General features: G+C 56.6%; 1 protein-coding gene across 3 annotated transcripts in view; it reads right to left on the minus strand.

Moving 5' to 3' along the window:
* SLC4A8 (solute carrier family 4 member 8) overlaps positions 1-15,811 on the minus strand; it is a 21,227-nt gene continuing 5,416 nt past the window's right edge. For 2 of the 3 annotated variants that reach the window (XM_061444008.1, XM_061444009.1), the window contains exons 3-24: positions 15,371-15,505; positions 14,836-14,971; positions 14,549-14,709; positions 10,974-11,162; positions 10,803-10,891; positions 10,544-10,701; positions 10,128-10,215; positions 9,602-9,748; positions 9,385-9,476; positions 8,832-9,006; positions 8,558-8,691; positions 7,453-7,698; positions 7,270-7,375; positions 6,277-6,438; positions 5,531-5,644; positions 5,084-5,245; positions 4,273-4,524; positions 2,669-2,737; positions 1,595-1,768; positions 1,385-1,522; positions 977-1,077; positions 1-95 (exon numbers count right to left, since the gene is read on the minus strand). In XM_061444008.1, coding sequence (XP_061299992.1) covers positions 8-95; positions 977-1,077; positions 1,385-1,522; positions 1,595-1,768; positions 2,669-2,737; positions 4,273-4,524; positions 5,084-5,245; positions 5,531-5,644; positions 6,277-6,438; positions 7,270-7,375; positions 7,453-7,698; positions 8,558-8,691; positions 8,832-9,006; positions 9,385-9,476; positions 9,602-9,748; positions 10,128-10,215; positions 10,544-10,701; positions 10,803-10,891; positions 10,974-11,162; positions 14,549-14,709; positions 14,836-14,971; positions 15,371-15,505 — 3,116 coding nt within the window. In that variant the 3' untranslated portion in view covers positions 1-7. The remainder of the gene's footprint in view (positions 96-976; positions 1,078-1,384; positions 1,523-1,594; positions 1,769-2,668; positions 2,738-4,272; positions 4,525-5,083; positions 5,246-5,530; positions 5,645-6,276; positions 6,439-7,269; positions 7,376-7,452; positions 7,699-8,557; positions 8,692-8,831; positions 9,007-9,384; positions 9,477-9,601; positions 9,749-10,127; positions 10,216-10,543; positions 10,702-10,802; positions 10,892-10,973; positions 11,163-14,548; positions 14,710-14,835; positions 14,972-15,370; positions 15,506-15,811) is intronic. The other variant, XM_061444010.1, reaches the window with a different exon arrangement.

The following is a 15,811-nucleotide window of genomic DNA, read 5'->3' on the forward strand; positions in this document are numbered from 1 at the left end:
ACCGCGCTCAGAGCGGCTCCGCGTCCATGGTGAGCGCTTTCCACACGGCCGTCTTGGGCATCTCGTCCGAGATGTTGATCTCAGAGGGGTCGGCCCTGCAAGGGGGGGTTAGGGGTCAGCCCTATGTGAGGTGTTTTAGGGGTCAGCCCCACAAGAGGGGGTTTAGGGGTCAGCCCCACGAGGGGGGTTTAGAGGTCAGCCCCACAGGAGGGGGTTTAGGGGTTAGCCCCACAAGAAGGGTTTAGGGGTCAGCCCTATGTGAGGTGTTTTAGGGGTCAGCCCCACAAGAAGGGTTTAGGGGTCAGCCCTATAAGAGGCGTTTAGGGGTCAGCCCTATGTGAGGTGTTTTAGGGGTCAGCCCCACAAGAGGGGGTTCAGGGGTCAGCCCTACGAGAGGGGTTTAGGGGTCAGCCCTACAAGAGGGGGTTTAGGGGTCAGCCCCACAGGAGGTGTTTTAGGGGTCAGCCCCACAGGAGGTGTTTTAGGGGTCAGCCCTACAAGAGGGGTTTAGGGGTCAGCCCCACAGGAGGGGGTTTAGGGGTCAGCCCTACAAGAAGGGTTTAGGGGTCAGCCCTACAAGAGGGGGTTTAGGGATCAGCCCTATAAGAGGTGTTTAGGGGTCATCCCCAAAAGAGGGGTTTAGGGGTCATCCCCAAAAGAGGGGTTTAGGGGTCAGCCCTACAAGAGGGGTTTTAGGGGTCAGCCCCACAAGAGGGGGTTTAGGGATCAGCCCCACAGGATCCCGCCCGCAGCTCCTCGGGCTTGAGCCCGAGCACCTCCAGGTACCATAAAGTCATTGGGGACGCGAGGCTTGGGGTCAGAGCTGAGCCCTCCATCACCTCCTGCACCGCTGCCCATACCCATGCGCCCGCCCACCCGGGTCCTGGGGGATGCTCAAGGGAGGTGCAAGAGGAGAGCACGGACCCGAACCCCTTCCAGTTAACGCTGCCGGGGATCCCGGCCCTTGGGGCCGTACCTGTCACTGCTTGGCTGTGGGACACCCGCTTTGCTGCTCTTGCCCAGCAGGCGCAGCTGAACTGAGCTGGCAGCAGCAGCTTCCATCATCTTGCGGGACTCCTGCGGTGAAAGGGACAAATCCAGGCCCAGGAAACCCATTGGGAGCTGCCCTCTCCTGCCCGACAGCAGCAGGGGAAGGACCTCCCGCACCAAGGCAATGGTCACGAGCAAACCCCCCCATGGCAATAAGCACCGCTGGGAGCAGCAGAAACCCAGCTTGAGGAATACCCCATAATTGAAGCGCTAAGCTCAGTGCTGATGAAGAACAGGCTGCGATGTGGGCTCCATTTAGTCCTGTTCTTTCCCCTGCCAGGCCAGGGGCAGCCTGGCAGCCCGAGGGTGATGCCCGGCTCGCAGCCGGCGTTACCTCCTCTTCTTTGGCTTCGTTTTTGGCGTCGTCCAACCTCTTCTTCTTGCTCTCCGGCACGAGGTCATCGAGGAAGCTGAGCTCCCGCTTGGAGAAGCAGAAATCCATCACCTTCCGGACGAAGACGAGCGCCAGGACCTGCGCGAGCCGGAGAGGCCAGTGAGGCCGGAGGTGATGCTGCAGCTCCCCGCCAGCACCGCCGGCTCTTACCATCATGGGGAAGATGATGGCAGCCCGGGACGCCTTGATGGCCCAGAGCAGGACGAGGCAGAGGAGCTGGATCAAGGTGAAGAAGTGCACCTTCCGCAGGGGCACGTGCCGCAGGTAGATGAAATCGGGCTGGTGCTTCGCCGGCATCCAGAACAGCTTCAGGCGGTCGAAGAACTGCAAGGGACAAGGGAGAAGCCACCACCGTGGGACTGCGGGGATGCGGAGGGAGCCTTCAGGATCCTGCTTGCGGGGGGAGATCCTGGATCCCCCCGGGTTCCTCCTGGGAGCAGCTCCCGTTTGCCCCATGGGAGCTGAAGCCCCCAGCAAGGATTCCCAGTTCCCAAAGGGAATCGTGGTACCTCTGCGTTGACAACGGGCAGTGCCCATCACTGCAAGAGACATTGAGGGGCTGGAGCGGGGCCAGAGAAGGGAATGGGGCTGGTGCGGGGCCTGGAGCCCAAGTGTGATGGGGAAGGGCTGAGGGACCTGGGGGGTTCAGGTGGAGAGGAGAAGGCTCAGGGGGGACCTGATCGCTGCCTCCAAGTGCCTGACAGGAGGATGGAGCCAGGAGGGGCTGGGCTCTGCTCCCAAGGACCAAGGGATGGGACAAGAGGAACCGGCCTCAAGCTGCACCAGGGCAGGGTTAGATGGAGCTGAGGAACAATTCCTGCCCCAGAGGGTGCTCAGGCATTGGAAGAGGCTGCCCAGGACAGGGCTGCAGGCACCATCCCTGCAAGTGCTCACACCCCGTGGAGATGAGGCCTCAGTGCCATGGGGCAGCGGTGGCCTTGGCAGGGCTGGGAGTGGTTGGACTGGATGAGCTTAAAGGGCTTTTCCACCCTGGTTGATTCCCTGATCCTATGAATTCCCCCATTTCCACATCCCCAAAACACCGCCCTAATCCATGGAGCTGAGCCCCACCTGCCTGCTCCTCCCAGCCCCATGGACCTCCCCCCACCTCCCCCAGCCCTTTTCCCTGCCCCAAACACCCTCATTTCCTGCCTGCCCATGGTTTTCCCTGTGCCACTTGCATGGAGCTGAGCTCCCAAGGGCAGAAGCGCTGCAGTTCCGTACCTGAATTCCTCTGAGCGACGACACCCCCATGTAGAGAAAGACACCGTAAAGCACAGGCATTGGGATGAACTGCAAAGGACAATGCAATGATGGCTTGGGTTAAAGCACATGCTCAGGGTGGTCACTGTCCTATAGGTGCTGCCTAAAACCCCCTCCAGCCTCTCAGTTTCCAGTGGCTTCAAGAGGGGGTTTAACCAGCAGTGATTTGGAGCGTGCGAGGAGCTGATGCTCTGCTTTAGGGTCTGGTTGCATCCGAATAATCCTGGTTTCCAGAAGGGCTGGAGGAAAATGGGTGATTTCACCTAAAGAGAAACATTTCCCTGTGTTCTTGTGGCAAGGAGTGATGGGTCTGCTTTGAGCCTAAAGATGATGGGTCTGCTTTGAGCCTAAAGATGATGGGTCTGCTTTGAGCCTAAAGATGAGCGTCTCCTTTGAGCCTAAAGGTGAGGGTCTCCTTTGAGCCTAAAGATGATGTTTCTGCTTTGAGCCTAAAGATGAGCGTCTCCTTTGAGCCTAAAGGTGAGGGTCTCCTTTGAGCCTAAAGATGAGGGTCTCCTTTGAGCCTAAAGATGATGGGTCTGCTTTGAGCCTAAAGATGAGGGTCTGCTTTGAGCCTAAAGATGATGGGTCTGCTTTGAGCCTAAAGATGAGGGTCTGCTTTGAGCCTAAAGATGATGGGTCTCCTTTGAGCCTAAAGATGAGGGTCTCCTTTGAGCCTAAAGATGATGGGTCTCCTTTGAGCCTAAAGATGATGGGTCTGCTTTGAGCCTAAAGGTGATGGGTCTCCTTTGAGCCTAAAGATGATGGGTCTGCTTTGAGCCTAAAGGTGATGGGTCTCCTTTGAGCCTAAAGATGATGGGTCTGCTTTGAGCCTAAAGGTGATGGGTCTCCTTTGAGCCTAAAGATGATGGGTCTGCTTTGAGCCTAAAGATGATGGGTCTCCTTTGAGCCTAAAGATGAGGGTCTCCTTTGAGCCTAAAGGTGAGGGTCTCCTTTGAGCCTAAAGGTGATGGGTCTGCTTTGAGCCTAAAGATGATGGGTCTGCTTTGAGCCTAAAGGTGATGGGTCTGCTTTGAGCCTAAAGATGATGGGTCTGCTTTGAGCCTAAAGGTGATGGGTCTCCTTTGAGCCTAAAGATGATGGGTCTCCTTTTACTAAAGATGATGGGTCTCCTTTGAGCCTAAAGGTGATGGGTCTCCTTTGAGCCTATGATCTAGTTGGAACTGGAGATCTTAAGGCCCTTTCCCACCTGACCTCTTCTATGATCCCATGATGTGCAAGGAAGCCCATGGGGCTGATGTCGGTGTGTTTAGCTCCTGGGAACGGCTGTGCTGAGGCATTCGGGGAGCGAATCGAGTGCTGCCTGCTCTAAAAGGAGCAGATTTAGTGGTCTGGGTACACCCCTAAGCATGGGTGAGCTTTCAGGTTCCAGCAAGGTCCTCGAGCACGACACAGTGGGGTCTGAAGGTGCCCGTCATGGGTCAAGCACCGAGGTTCGGGATCACAGCATCGTCCTCCTGCATCCCACCGCTACTCCTCGGGGACGATGCTTCAATACCCCCCAAGAAGCCCACGGTCGGGGGTGCTCTGCGTTGCCCTCTTACCTTCAAGGCAGACGTGAAGAAGACGGAGCAGCCCATGAGCACAAAGATCATCAAACCCGTGACCCTCTGCTCTCGGATCCCCAGAAACTTGGGCTGTTCTCCTGGTGCTGAGCAGTCGGACTCCACCTTGAGGCTGTTCACGTGGGTGATGGACAGGACGGTGGCAGCCACAAACCAGGGCAGCCCCATCACGGAGCACACCCCCAGCATCACGGCCACCATGAAAAGGTCCAAGTGGTACCCGCATCCTTTCTGCAGGGAGCAAAGCAACACAGAGCATCCCAGCGCAAGGACACGCCGCAAGCTGGCCTCAAACCCTACTTGAGCTCAGGTCGACTTCTTAACAATCTAAAACTAGAACAAGGATGCCCCCAGTCTCTGCGCACGCATCAGGCAGGAGCTCAAAGTGGCTGTGGAGAGTTTGTGTGGTACCTACGTCCAAAAATACCCCCAAAATGGACTCTTTTTCACCCATGGGGAAATTTCCACCGCTTGCAATGGCTCTGATCCCAAAGACCCCTCATCCTCCTGTGTCACCATAAACGCAGGAGAGCCTCCTGCCTCTCTTGCAATGGCTCTGATCCCAAAGACCCCTCATCCTCCTGTGTCACCATAAACGCAGGAGAGCCTCCTGCTTCTCTTGCAATGGCTCTGATCCCAAAGACCCCTCATCCTCCTGTGTCACCATTAACGCAGGAGAGCCTCCTGCCCCATGGGCAGGCGTTCCCCCAAAGCAACGCCTTCACAAAGCCCTTGGGACAGGAGCTTCTGCAGAGGGTTGGGGACGGGGTCATCTCAAGCAGCCCCTGACCTTCAGCCTGTGCTCCTTCCTGTTCACGATAACGGCAGTGATCTGCTGGTCCATGAAGATCAGGATGGTGCAGAGCAGGGCTGGGATGAGCGCGGCCAACACCGTCCACCACGGGTTGGGGCCGATGGGGTTGATGAGCCACCCGCGGTCATCTCTGGTGGGCTGCAACAGAGCACGCGCCTCAGCACCCTGCCCCAGCCCAGCACCTTCATTGGCTCTGATGTTACCCTCCAACCCATGTCAGCCCCTCCACAGGGCTCAGCACAGCCACTGCCAGCACCTATAGACCCTTCTGTTGGAGGTGCCTCGTTTAGGGGCTCTTGCCTTGTTTCCAGAAGGGAACAGTGCCCTTGGAGCTGGAAAAGGACCTGGTCACGCACCAGCATCATCTCCTGCCCCAGTGGTGGCATCCCCAGGGGCCGGAACCTGCTCACACCCCTCCAGTACCTTGAACATATGGGGGACGTGGAGCTTCGGTGATGGGATCCCAACCATGAAGTCAATGAGCACCATGACGACGATGGCGAGGAACACGGCAAAGTCACTCACTGTGGAGCGGACCTGGGGCGAGAAACCAGAGCTGAGGGGGGCCTGGCAAGCAGGGCCATGACAGGAGGTGGAAGGAATGGGCCTGGGGGCATCGTCAGCATTAAGCCTGGTTAACAAAGACCCCCCCACTCTGCGCCGGGCAGGCAGATCCCTCGGTTAGGTTCTGGTGCTGGGGTTGTCCCTTTGAGATCTGGTGCCAGGCAATGAGGTGGGAAAGGGCTGAGCCAATGCAAGCCTCAAAAGCATTATTACAAGCTAATGGGGCTGATGGCTGCCCCTACACCACGCTCACAGCTGATAGGGGGTAAGGCACTGAGGCATCGTTTGGACCTCAAAAGGATGAAACAGCGTCTTCTCCTATGGCAGCTCCACATTGGAACCAACGTTGAGCACAGAGGGTGGAAAACAGGGAAGGCCTGACTTCCCAAGGGAAAAACCCAGCCATGAGCACAAAGGCACAAAGAACCAGCTCAGGGCAGGTCACGAGGCAGGCGAGGAGGTGGGAGATGCTGCTCATGGAGGGGAGCGAGGAGCATCCACGCTGATGGAGACCTTGGTCAAGGCGACCAAGGGGTGGCAAGACGTGCTCTGGGGAAGCCACTGCGCGAAGTGGGGGCTGCTGCTGCTCCCCATCTTCCACCTACTCTGGTTGGGAAGTAACGGCTGGTTTTAAACTTCTTCAACAAGCTCGACAGGACAAAGGTGGAGAAGAAGAGGATGCAGCACCAGAAGAGGACGTTCGGAGCGTAGGGGCCGTTGCGTCCGCATGCGGGTCCTCGAAACTCTCCGTGCGCATAGCGACACTCCTGGGGAAAGAGAGCAGGAGGACACAAAGGCAGCGCTCGTGCAGCAAGGAGAACCGGGGGGCTCCGAGGATCTGGGTCCGAGATCCGTGGCCTTGTGACTGCAGCTGCTGGAGGCTGAGCTTTAAGGAGCAGCAGCCCTTGAGAGACATTGAACAGAGGAGAGCAGAGGTGGGCTCTGGGGGGACACCGTAACACAAGACCCCATCCTCTGCGTGAATGGGAGGTGCTTGTGGCTGGGGAGACAACAGAGGGGAAGGAAACCTGGAAACTCTTGGGGATAAGGAGGGACCAAGGCAGGCAGGCCAAAACAACCATGGTACCAACGGAGAAGAGACAAACCATCCCTTCCCAGTGTGGGGCTGGCCATGGGGGGGATGGAGATGTCCATAAGAGCCTCCCGCCCTGTGCCTCGGCTCTGCTTTGGGCAGCAACAGCCTAAGAGGTGGCTCAGACGCTCCAGTTTCTGCATGTGCCTGCAGGGAATGGGAAGGCAAGGTCTGGAGTTCCTAGGACCCAATTGAGGAAGCCAGGTACCACCTTTGAGCATGAACTCAAGCCCTGTGACTGCTGCAGCACCCAAACCACCCCCCAGACCTTGCTCCCGGTCAGAAACCTCATCCTGCAACCAGGCTGAGGAGAGCAGCTACTCCCCATGGTGCTGGGCAGGACAAGGGGGACTCCCCTCCCCTGGACCAAGCGGGTTACATGCACACATCCCATCGAAGCAGAGCAGCAGCAGCACAGGCTGAAGCCCAGCATCACCCGAAGGGCTCTGACTTGGGTACCACGAGGATGCTCCTGGACCTGGTGGCTGCGGCACAGGGCACTTACAGTCACCGTGAGGTTCTCCCAGGCGATGCTGGACACGTCGATCCCGTTGGTGTCCCAGTAGCGCCGGGTTTCATTGCTGGGATGGGCTGGGGGCTCGCACTTACAGCTGGGGGGAGAGAATCCAACCCAGGGTAAGGACAAGGCGATGGAGGGGCAGCCCCGAGCAGGAGGCAAGGAACGCACTAGTAGATGGTGAGGAGGTCGAGCTCGCTGTGCATGTGCACGGGGTAGGTCTCTCGCAGGTGACTCAGCTTCTCGAGCGCCTCGTAGATGAAGATGATGCAGATGAGGGAGGCGAAGGCCTCCTCGGTGAAGCGGGTGATGTAGCACACCAGGGAGCTGGCGTCGGTGGCCACCAGCACCACGCAGAAGAAGGCGGTCCAGAGCCCGATGCAGGCCCGCAGGGACAGGTACGAGAGCGCGTGCTCCCTGCGGAGCGAAGGAGAACCAAGGGTGGAAAGGCCAGAGCCCAAGGAAAGGCAAGGGTGGAAAAGCCAGAGCCCAAGGAAAGCCAAGGATGGAAAAGCCAGAGCCCAAGGAAAGCCAAGGGTGGAAAAGCCAGAGCCCAAGGAAAGCCAAGGGTGGAAAAGCCAGAGCCCAAGGAAAGCCAAGGATGGAAAAGCCAGAGCCCAAGGAAAGCCAAGGGTGGAAAAGCCAGAGCCCAAGGAAAGCCAAGGATGGAAAAGCCAGAGCCCAAGGAAAGCCAAGGGTGGAAAAGCCAGCACAAGGCTCTGAGCTTGACCTTCCTTTGGGAAGAGCCAGGAGCACTTTGGCCAATTCTTTAATGGCCATTAACAGTCCTTGTGTTAACACCATGGAGGCTAATGGAGGTGTTAACACAACTCCTCTCCCACTTCACCTTGCTGCCCTAACACAGAAAGTGGCTGCTTCGGCACCCAGTCACCCACTACCAGCAAGCTGGGGCTTAAGGAAGGAAGTTGAATGGCAAGAAGGGTGGTTCATCTCCCATCTGTCATCGCCCATCACACCCAAGGGCTGGTGCAGAAAAGAGCCATTTCCCATGAAGGGCTCCTGCTCTTTCATCAGAATCATCCAAACCCAGCATATCTCCTTGGGCACCCACATTCATGGGGCATCTCCTTCAACTCTAAGGACCCCAGACGGCCCCATCCATCCTTCATGGCCTGAGGGCTCCTGCACTGCCATGTACTAGAGCAGCAGTGGGCAATGCCCGTGGCACAGAAGACAACCCGAACCCAACAGCTCTCACTAACCCCTTTCCCCATCACTGCAGCTCCCACAGCGCCCAGCCCCAGCCCCTTCTTACCTGCAGAACTTGTAGAGGATCTTCTCGAACACAAGGACGGGGCCGGTGCTGCCGAGGATGGTGAGAGGTTGGCCAGCAAAGAGGGAATACACCACGCCGGTCATGGATGCGCCCAGCAGCGACTCCATGGCGCTCTGTGCAGGGAGGTGAGGAGTCAATGCATGAGACACGGGCAGGAAAGCCCCAGACAAAGCCCAGCACGAAGCAAATTCACTGCAGCAAGGACTTGTCCTTGGGTGTCCTCCCCAGGGCTACCAAGGAGAGGGGTGCTCACTATGTGGCCTTTGGTCGCTTCCCCCAGCAGTCCCCCGAAGGTGATGACGGGGGACATGCAGGCACAGTAGAGGAAGAGGAAGGATGCCAGGCACTGCAGGCTCACACCGTCCCGAAAGTCGCTCCAGAACCATGGGGCTTTCCGCTTCACATCCAGGATCAAGCCTCCGAAGAGCCTGCAGCGAGGGAGAGGAAGGGACTGGGCTTTGGGAGGACACACGGAGTTTCCTTGGCTGCAGAAGGGCACACAATCACTTCCCTCGCTAGAAGGAAGCATCCCGCTCCATCCCTTTCTACACCAAGGCACAGAAGCAAGAGAAGGACCAAAGCGAAGAGCCCATCCCCTCCTATGGCAACGGTCCCTTGCTCTGAGAAGCAGCAGAGCTTTCCCTGCAGGTACCAACACCTCTGCCCCCGTGCCAAGAGCAGCTCTGGGCAGCGATGCCGCGGCTGCACCCACCGGCACAGACCTGCGCAGCCCGGGGCCCCGAGCCCTGCCCTGACCACAAAAGGGAGGAAAGCCCCCGACCCAGCCCCACGTGCAGGGCTCCCACCTCCCCGTCCGCTCCAGCTCGGGGCCGCTGTGCTTCTCCGCCTTGCTGTGGGAAGTGCTGTCCTCAAGCGCGCCGGGCACCTTCCTCTTCTCCTGGGGAGTCGGATGAAGATGGGTGCCCGTGAGGAGCTTGTTTTGCCCCCGGGCTGCGTTGGTGCCGGTGTAAACCGGGTCCCTGCACCCCCCACCCCGCCCCCTTTCCCCTGGGCAGCACCCACCTGCGAGGGGACGCTTTTCGGGGGCTCGATTCGGATCGATGGATCCCACTCTCCCGGCGGCAGCACCGTGACCTGGTCCAGGAACTCATCGATGCCGGCCACGAGGTCGGCGCGGTCCTTGGCTTTGTAGGCAACGTCATGGAAGACCTGCCCCCAGGAGAGAGCCGGTGAGAGGAGAACCCGTGCCCTGCCCCGGCCGGCGCAGGAAGCCCTCCACGCATCCCGTGGGAGCGGCAGGGAACGTTCCCCCATTGGGAATAACCTGCCCATCTCCCCCCCAAGGCCCCGTCCCCCGTGGCCTCTTTGGCTGCAAGAGGAGAAGCCAGCACGGGGACGAGGTGCAGGATGCTCCCCAGGCGGGATTTCCGCCTCCAGGATGGGAGGTGATGTGAATCCATGTGTTTGCTTTGGGATGTGAGCAAAGGGTGGGCTCTTTGGATGGCTGGCAGCAAATCCTCCTCCTCGCTGATATAGGGACAGGGAGAGGAGAAGATAGGACCCGGAGATGTCTCTTATCGCGGCGCACCTCGTCCGTCATGATAGTAGCCATGGACCTGCCGATCTCGTGGTACCGATGGGCTTTTCCTCCTGGGCCAAGCAAAACAAACAGGAACCTGGGCAGGGAAAACCAAGCGGGAGATCAGGATGGGTCCTTGCTCCAGGAGTGCCCCAGGAGCACCCAGATTCCACACGGGACGCACAGGCACCGGCTCCGCGATGAGCTGGGAATTCCTCAAACCCCATCACAAAGGGAACTTTGGGGCCAGCTTCCATTGGGAAATTGGGTTTAAAAGAGCAGGGAAGGGAGAAGCAACGGTGAGGAGATGTGAGTGGGAGAAACGTGGCCTTCTGCCCTTGGGATGCCAGGGTGATGCGTGCAATCCGATGCTGTTCATTGGGGGGGGGGTGTTATAATAAACCCTTTGCGCTCCTCATTCCAACCTTGTTGGGATGGGAACTTCCGTCATGCCCGAGAGGAGGACAGCGGGGGTGAGGCGGACGAAGGCCACGATGGGCTGGGGCAGGAAGTCCAGCTCCCCCACCAGCACGTTGGATGCCTCAGCTCCAGTGGGAATCTTCTTCAGGAAGTGCAGCTCCGCCTGGGCACGACAAGGGCTTTAGAGGCAAGAGCCCCAAGAGCAGCGGAGTCTGAAGGAGCAAATCCGGCCCTAGAGGCACAGGCAGGCTCCGTGTGCTTCACCTTGCTCAAATCCATGGTGCTGGCCTCGGGGGGGACCCCGTTCTTGGCTTCTGCAGCGGTGGGGGAAGGATGCGGGCCGAGAGCTTGGGCTGCGGGAGGAAGGAGGTGAGGAACGGGACCCAAGCGTGGCAGAGCCCCTCTCCCGGGGGCGCATCCCGTGGGAATGCCGACCTGGCTTCTCGAGGAGGGGCGGCTCCGGCTGCTTCTTGCCGCCGTCGGCGAAGGAGCGGACGATGGGGAGGAGGTTGTTGCGCTTCCGCTCGTTCTGGTGGCGATGCTTCCGCAGGAGCACGTCCCGCACCCGCGCCCTCGTGCGCGCCTCCAGCTCCGAGCACGGCTCCTGCTGGCCCAGGAGCAGCTCTGGGGGGCAAAGGGGAGCAAAGGGGAGCGAGCCGCAGAGCAGGGATGGGGCTGAGCACAGCACCCCCAGAACTGAGCGCAGCACCCCCAGAACTGAGCCCAGCACCCGCAGAACTGAGAGCAGCACCCCCAAAACTGAGAGCAGCACCCCCAGGACCTGAGCCCAGCACCCCCAGAACTGAACCCAGCACCCCCAGGACCTGAGCCCAGCACCCACAGACCTGAACCCAGCACCCCCAGACCTGAGCCCAGCACCCCCAGGACCTGAGCCCAGCACCCGCAGAACTGAGCCCAGCACCCCCAGAACTGAACCCAGCACCCCCAGAACTGAGAGCAGCACCCCCAGACCTGAGCCCAGCACCCCCAGAACTGAGCCCAGCACCCCCAGACCTGAGCCCAGCACCCCCAGGACCTGAGCCCAGCACCCCCAGAACTGAGCCCAGCACCCCCAGGACCTGAGCCCAGCACCCCCAGACCTGAGCCCAGCACCCCCAAAACTGAGAGCAGCACCCCAGAACTGAGCCCAGCACCCCCAGGACCTGAGCCCAGCACCCCCAGAACTGAACCCAGCACCCCCAGAACTGAACCCAGCACCCCCAAAACTGAGAGCAGCACCCCAGAACTGAGCCCAGCACCCGCAGAACTGAGAGCAGCACCCCCAGACCTGAGCCCAGCACCCCCAGAACTGAACCCAGCACCCCCAGAACTGAGCCCAGCACCCCCAGAACTGAACCCAGCACCCCCAGAACTGAACCCAGCACCCCCAAAACTGAGCCCAGCACCCACAGACCTGAGCCCAGCACCCCCAGAACTGAGCCCAGCACCCCCAGAACTGAACCCAGCACCCCCAGGACCTGAGCCCAGCACCCCCAGACCTGAACCCAGCACCCCCAGGACCTGAGCCCAGCACCCCCAGACCTGAGCCCAGCACCCCCAGAACTGAGCCCAGCACCCCCAGGACCTGAGCCCAGCACCCCCAGACCTGAACCCAGCACCCCCAGAACTGAACCCAGCACCCCCAGGACCTGAGCCCAGCACCCCCAGAACTGAGCACAGCACCCCCAGAACTGAGCACAGCACCCCCAGAACTGAACCCAGCACCCCCAGGACCTGAGCCCAGCACCCCCAGAACTGAGCACAGCACCCCCAGGATTGGAGCGCAGCCTCGCTTAGCAAGGAGCTGCAACAGAGTTCAGCCTCTCTCTACAGGGAAAGGGATGCTGTTGGCTGAGAACCATCCTCTGCCAGAGAAACTGATTGGTAACTGATAACTGATATAACTGATAACTTATAACTGATAACTGGTAACTGATAACTGATATAACTGATAACTTATAACTGATAACTGGTAACTGATGACTGATATAACTGATAACTTATAACTGGTAACTGGTAACTGATGACTGATATAACTGATAACTTATAACTGGTAACTGATAACTGATATAACTGATATAACTGATAACTTATAACTGATAACTGGTAACTGATATAACTGATAACTTATAACTGATAACTGGTAACTGATATAACTGATAACTTATAACTGATAACTGGTAACTGATGACTGATATAACTGATAACTTATAACTGGTAACTGGTAACTGATAACTGATATAACTGATAACTTATAACTGGTAACTGGTAACTGATGACTGATATAACTGATAACTTATAACTGATAACTGGTAACTGATAACTGATATAACTGATAACTTATAACTGATAACTGGTAACTGATGACTGATATAACTGATAACTTATAACTGATAACTGGTAACTGATATAACTGATAACTTATAACTGATAACTGGTAACTGATGACTGATATAACTGATAACTTATAACTGATAACTGGTAACTGATGACTGATATAACTGATAACTTATAACTGGTAACTGATGACTGATATAACTGATAACTGATATAACTGATAACTTATAACTGATAACTGGTAACTGATATAACTGATAACTTATAACTGATAACTGGTAACTGATGACTGATATAACTGATAACTTATAACTGGTAACTGATGACTGATATAACTGATAACTGGTAACTGATGACTGATATAACTGATAACTGATATAACTGATAACTGGTAACTGATGACTGATATAACTGATAACTGATATAACTGATAACTGGTAACTGATGACTGATATAACTGATAACTGATATAACTGATAACTGATATAACTGATAACTGGTAACTGATGACTGATATAACTGATAACTGATATAACTGATAACTAACTGATAACTGATATAACTGATAACTGGTAACTGATATAACTGATAACTGGTAACTGATGACTGATATAACTGATAACTGATATAACTGATAACTGGTAACTGATGACTGATATAACTGATAACTGATATAACTGATAACTAACTGATAACTGATAACTGATATAACTGATAACTGGTAACTGATGACTGATATAACTGATAACTAACTGATATAACTGATAACTGGTAACTGATGACTGATATAACTGATAACTAACTGATATAACTGATAACTGGTAACTGATGACTGATATAACTGATAACTGATATAACTGATAACTTATAACTGATAACTGGAAACTGATGACTAACTGATAACTGATATAACTGATATAACTGATAACTTATAACTGATAACTGGTAACTGATAACTGGTATAACTGATAACTTATAACTGATAACTGGTAACTGATAACTGATATAACTGATAACTTATAACTGATAACTGGTAACTGATATAACTGATAACTGATAACTGACAAAGTAATAAACTGATATAACTGGTAACTGACAACTGATAACTGATATAACTAATAACTGGTAACTGATAACTGATAAACTGGTAACTGGTATAACTGATAACTGATATAACTGATAACTGGTATAACTGATAACTGGTAACTGATAACTGGTATAACTGATAACTGATATAACTGATAACTGGTAACTGATAACTGATAAAGTAATAAAATGGTAACTGATAAACTGATAACTGGTAAACTGATAAACTGGTAGACTGATAAAGTGATCAACTGGTAACTGCTAAGCTGCTAAACCGGCAGACTGATAAAGTGATAACTGACCAGCGATAAGTGGTGAGCTCTGCCTTTCAAGCTCCTCCACCCTGAAGCTGAGGCAGGTGAAAAGGAAAAGGAAATGACTTGCGGTAAAGAGCTTCCTTACTGAGGCTCAGCTCTTGCACAGACCCGCATTGCCAAGAGCTAAGCCCTGACACGCGCTCCTTTCTGGCTGGGGAATGCCCTCTAAGCCCCCAGATCGCTTTCCAAGGGAGCCCTATGGGAGGGAAGAGCCGTGGACCTGCTGCGTGCCTGCCCCCCAAGCCCAGCTCGCTTGGGGGGATGCGGTACCTGCGATCTCCTCCATGCTGTTGGCGCAGACGTCCAGCAGCACCATGCCGTTGACGAGGCAGCTCCTCAGCTCAAAGAGGCTGTGCAAGGAGAGCGTGGCCACATAGGGCTTGCTCCAGCGCTCGCCGCCGTCCTCCACGTCCTCCTCAAACTTCAGCCACCTGCGGACACCGGGCACCGTCCGCCCCACGGCACGGGCCAGCCCCAGCCCCACTGATGGAGCTGTGGGTACCGTCACGCACGCCCGCTCCTGCACTGGCAGAGCTCATCCCGCGGCAGGGCTTTACCTCGCCGTCTCCTTCCACTCGGCATCTTTGCCCTCCTTGAGGCAGATCTCATCCAGCTCGGTGAACAGGTCATGGGGGACGTGCTGCTCGTCCTCCTCGGTCCCGAGGATGAACTGCACCCGCTGGGACGGGGTGACTGGGGGCAGAAGGCAGAGCCCCGTCCCGTTACTGTGCCGCAATCCGCTCCCGTGCACAGCGGGCATCGGACCAGCGTCAGCCCAGCCATAAAGGGTCCATCTGCTCCCTCTGCCCTGGGGCTGTCCAGGCTTGCACAGAGCCATGGGGAAGGAGAAGCAGCCGCTCCAGCTTCCCATGGGATGGGCTGCTTTCCTTCCCCGCATTTCCCTTTAAAGCCCGGATCCCGCTCGGGAAGAAGAGAGGGATCCCCCTGCAGAGGGATCAGGGCCAACGGGATGAGGTTCAGCACCCTGACTCCCCTTTCCACTGCCTTAAACCGACAAAACAAGTGGGGGAAGCCTGGGGAAAGGGGGGCTTTCCCTCCCCGCGTTCCCTGGGGATAACAGGGAGGACTCACAGTGGTCGCCCTGCTCCGCGGGGGCAGAATCCTTCTCCCGTTCCCGTTTGCGCTCCTTGCGGCCGTGGGGCCGGTGGTGTCGGTGGCTCTGGCGCACGAGCGGCATCCGCACCCCCACGTACAGGGTCCGGTGGCCTGCGGGAAAGCAGCGCCGGCATCGCTCGATGCTGCCGGGGTGGAAGCGCGGAGAAAGAGCGGCTTCCCATCGCGGGGCGCTCCCTGCATCCCTGGCGGGCACGGAGCGGTATCGCTCAGCCCTTGCCACCACGGTGGCAAACGATGGCTCTGGGTCACCCAAAAGCACCCTGACGGCACTGGGACTGCTCTCAAAGCCCAGCTTTGCTGGGCGGCGCAGCCTGCGACAGGAGGGACCGTGTTTAAAGGCCTCGATTGACAGCAGATCAAATCAGTTCCACCTTGAGCCATGAGCAGCCCCTTGAG

This window comes from Pezoporus flaviventris, unplaced genomic scaffold, assembly GCF_033815535.1.
Source record: "Pezoporus flaviventris isolate CSIRO_AGI_PZ_B2104156 unplaced genomic scaffold, CSIRO_AGI_Pfla_v1 ptg000592l, whole genome shotgun sequence".
In the NCBI taxonomy this organism is placed as follows: domain Eukaryota; kingdom Metazoa; phylum Chordata; class Aves; order Psittaciformes; family Psittacidae; genus Pezoporus; species Pezoporus flaviventris.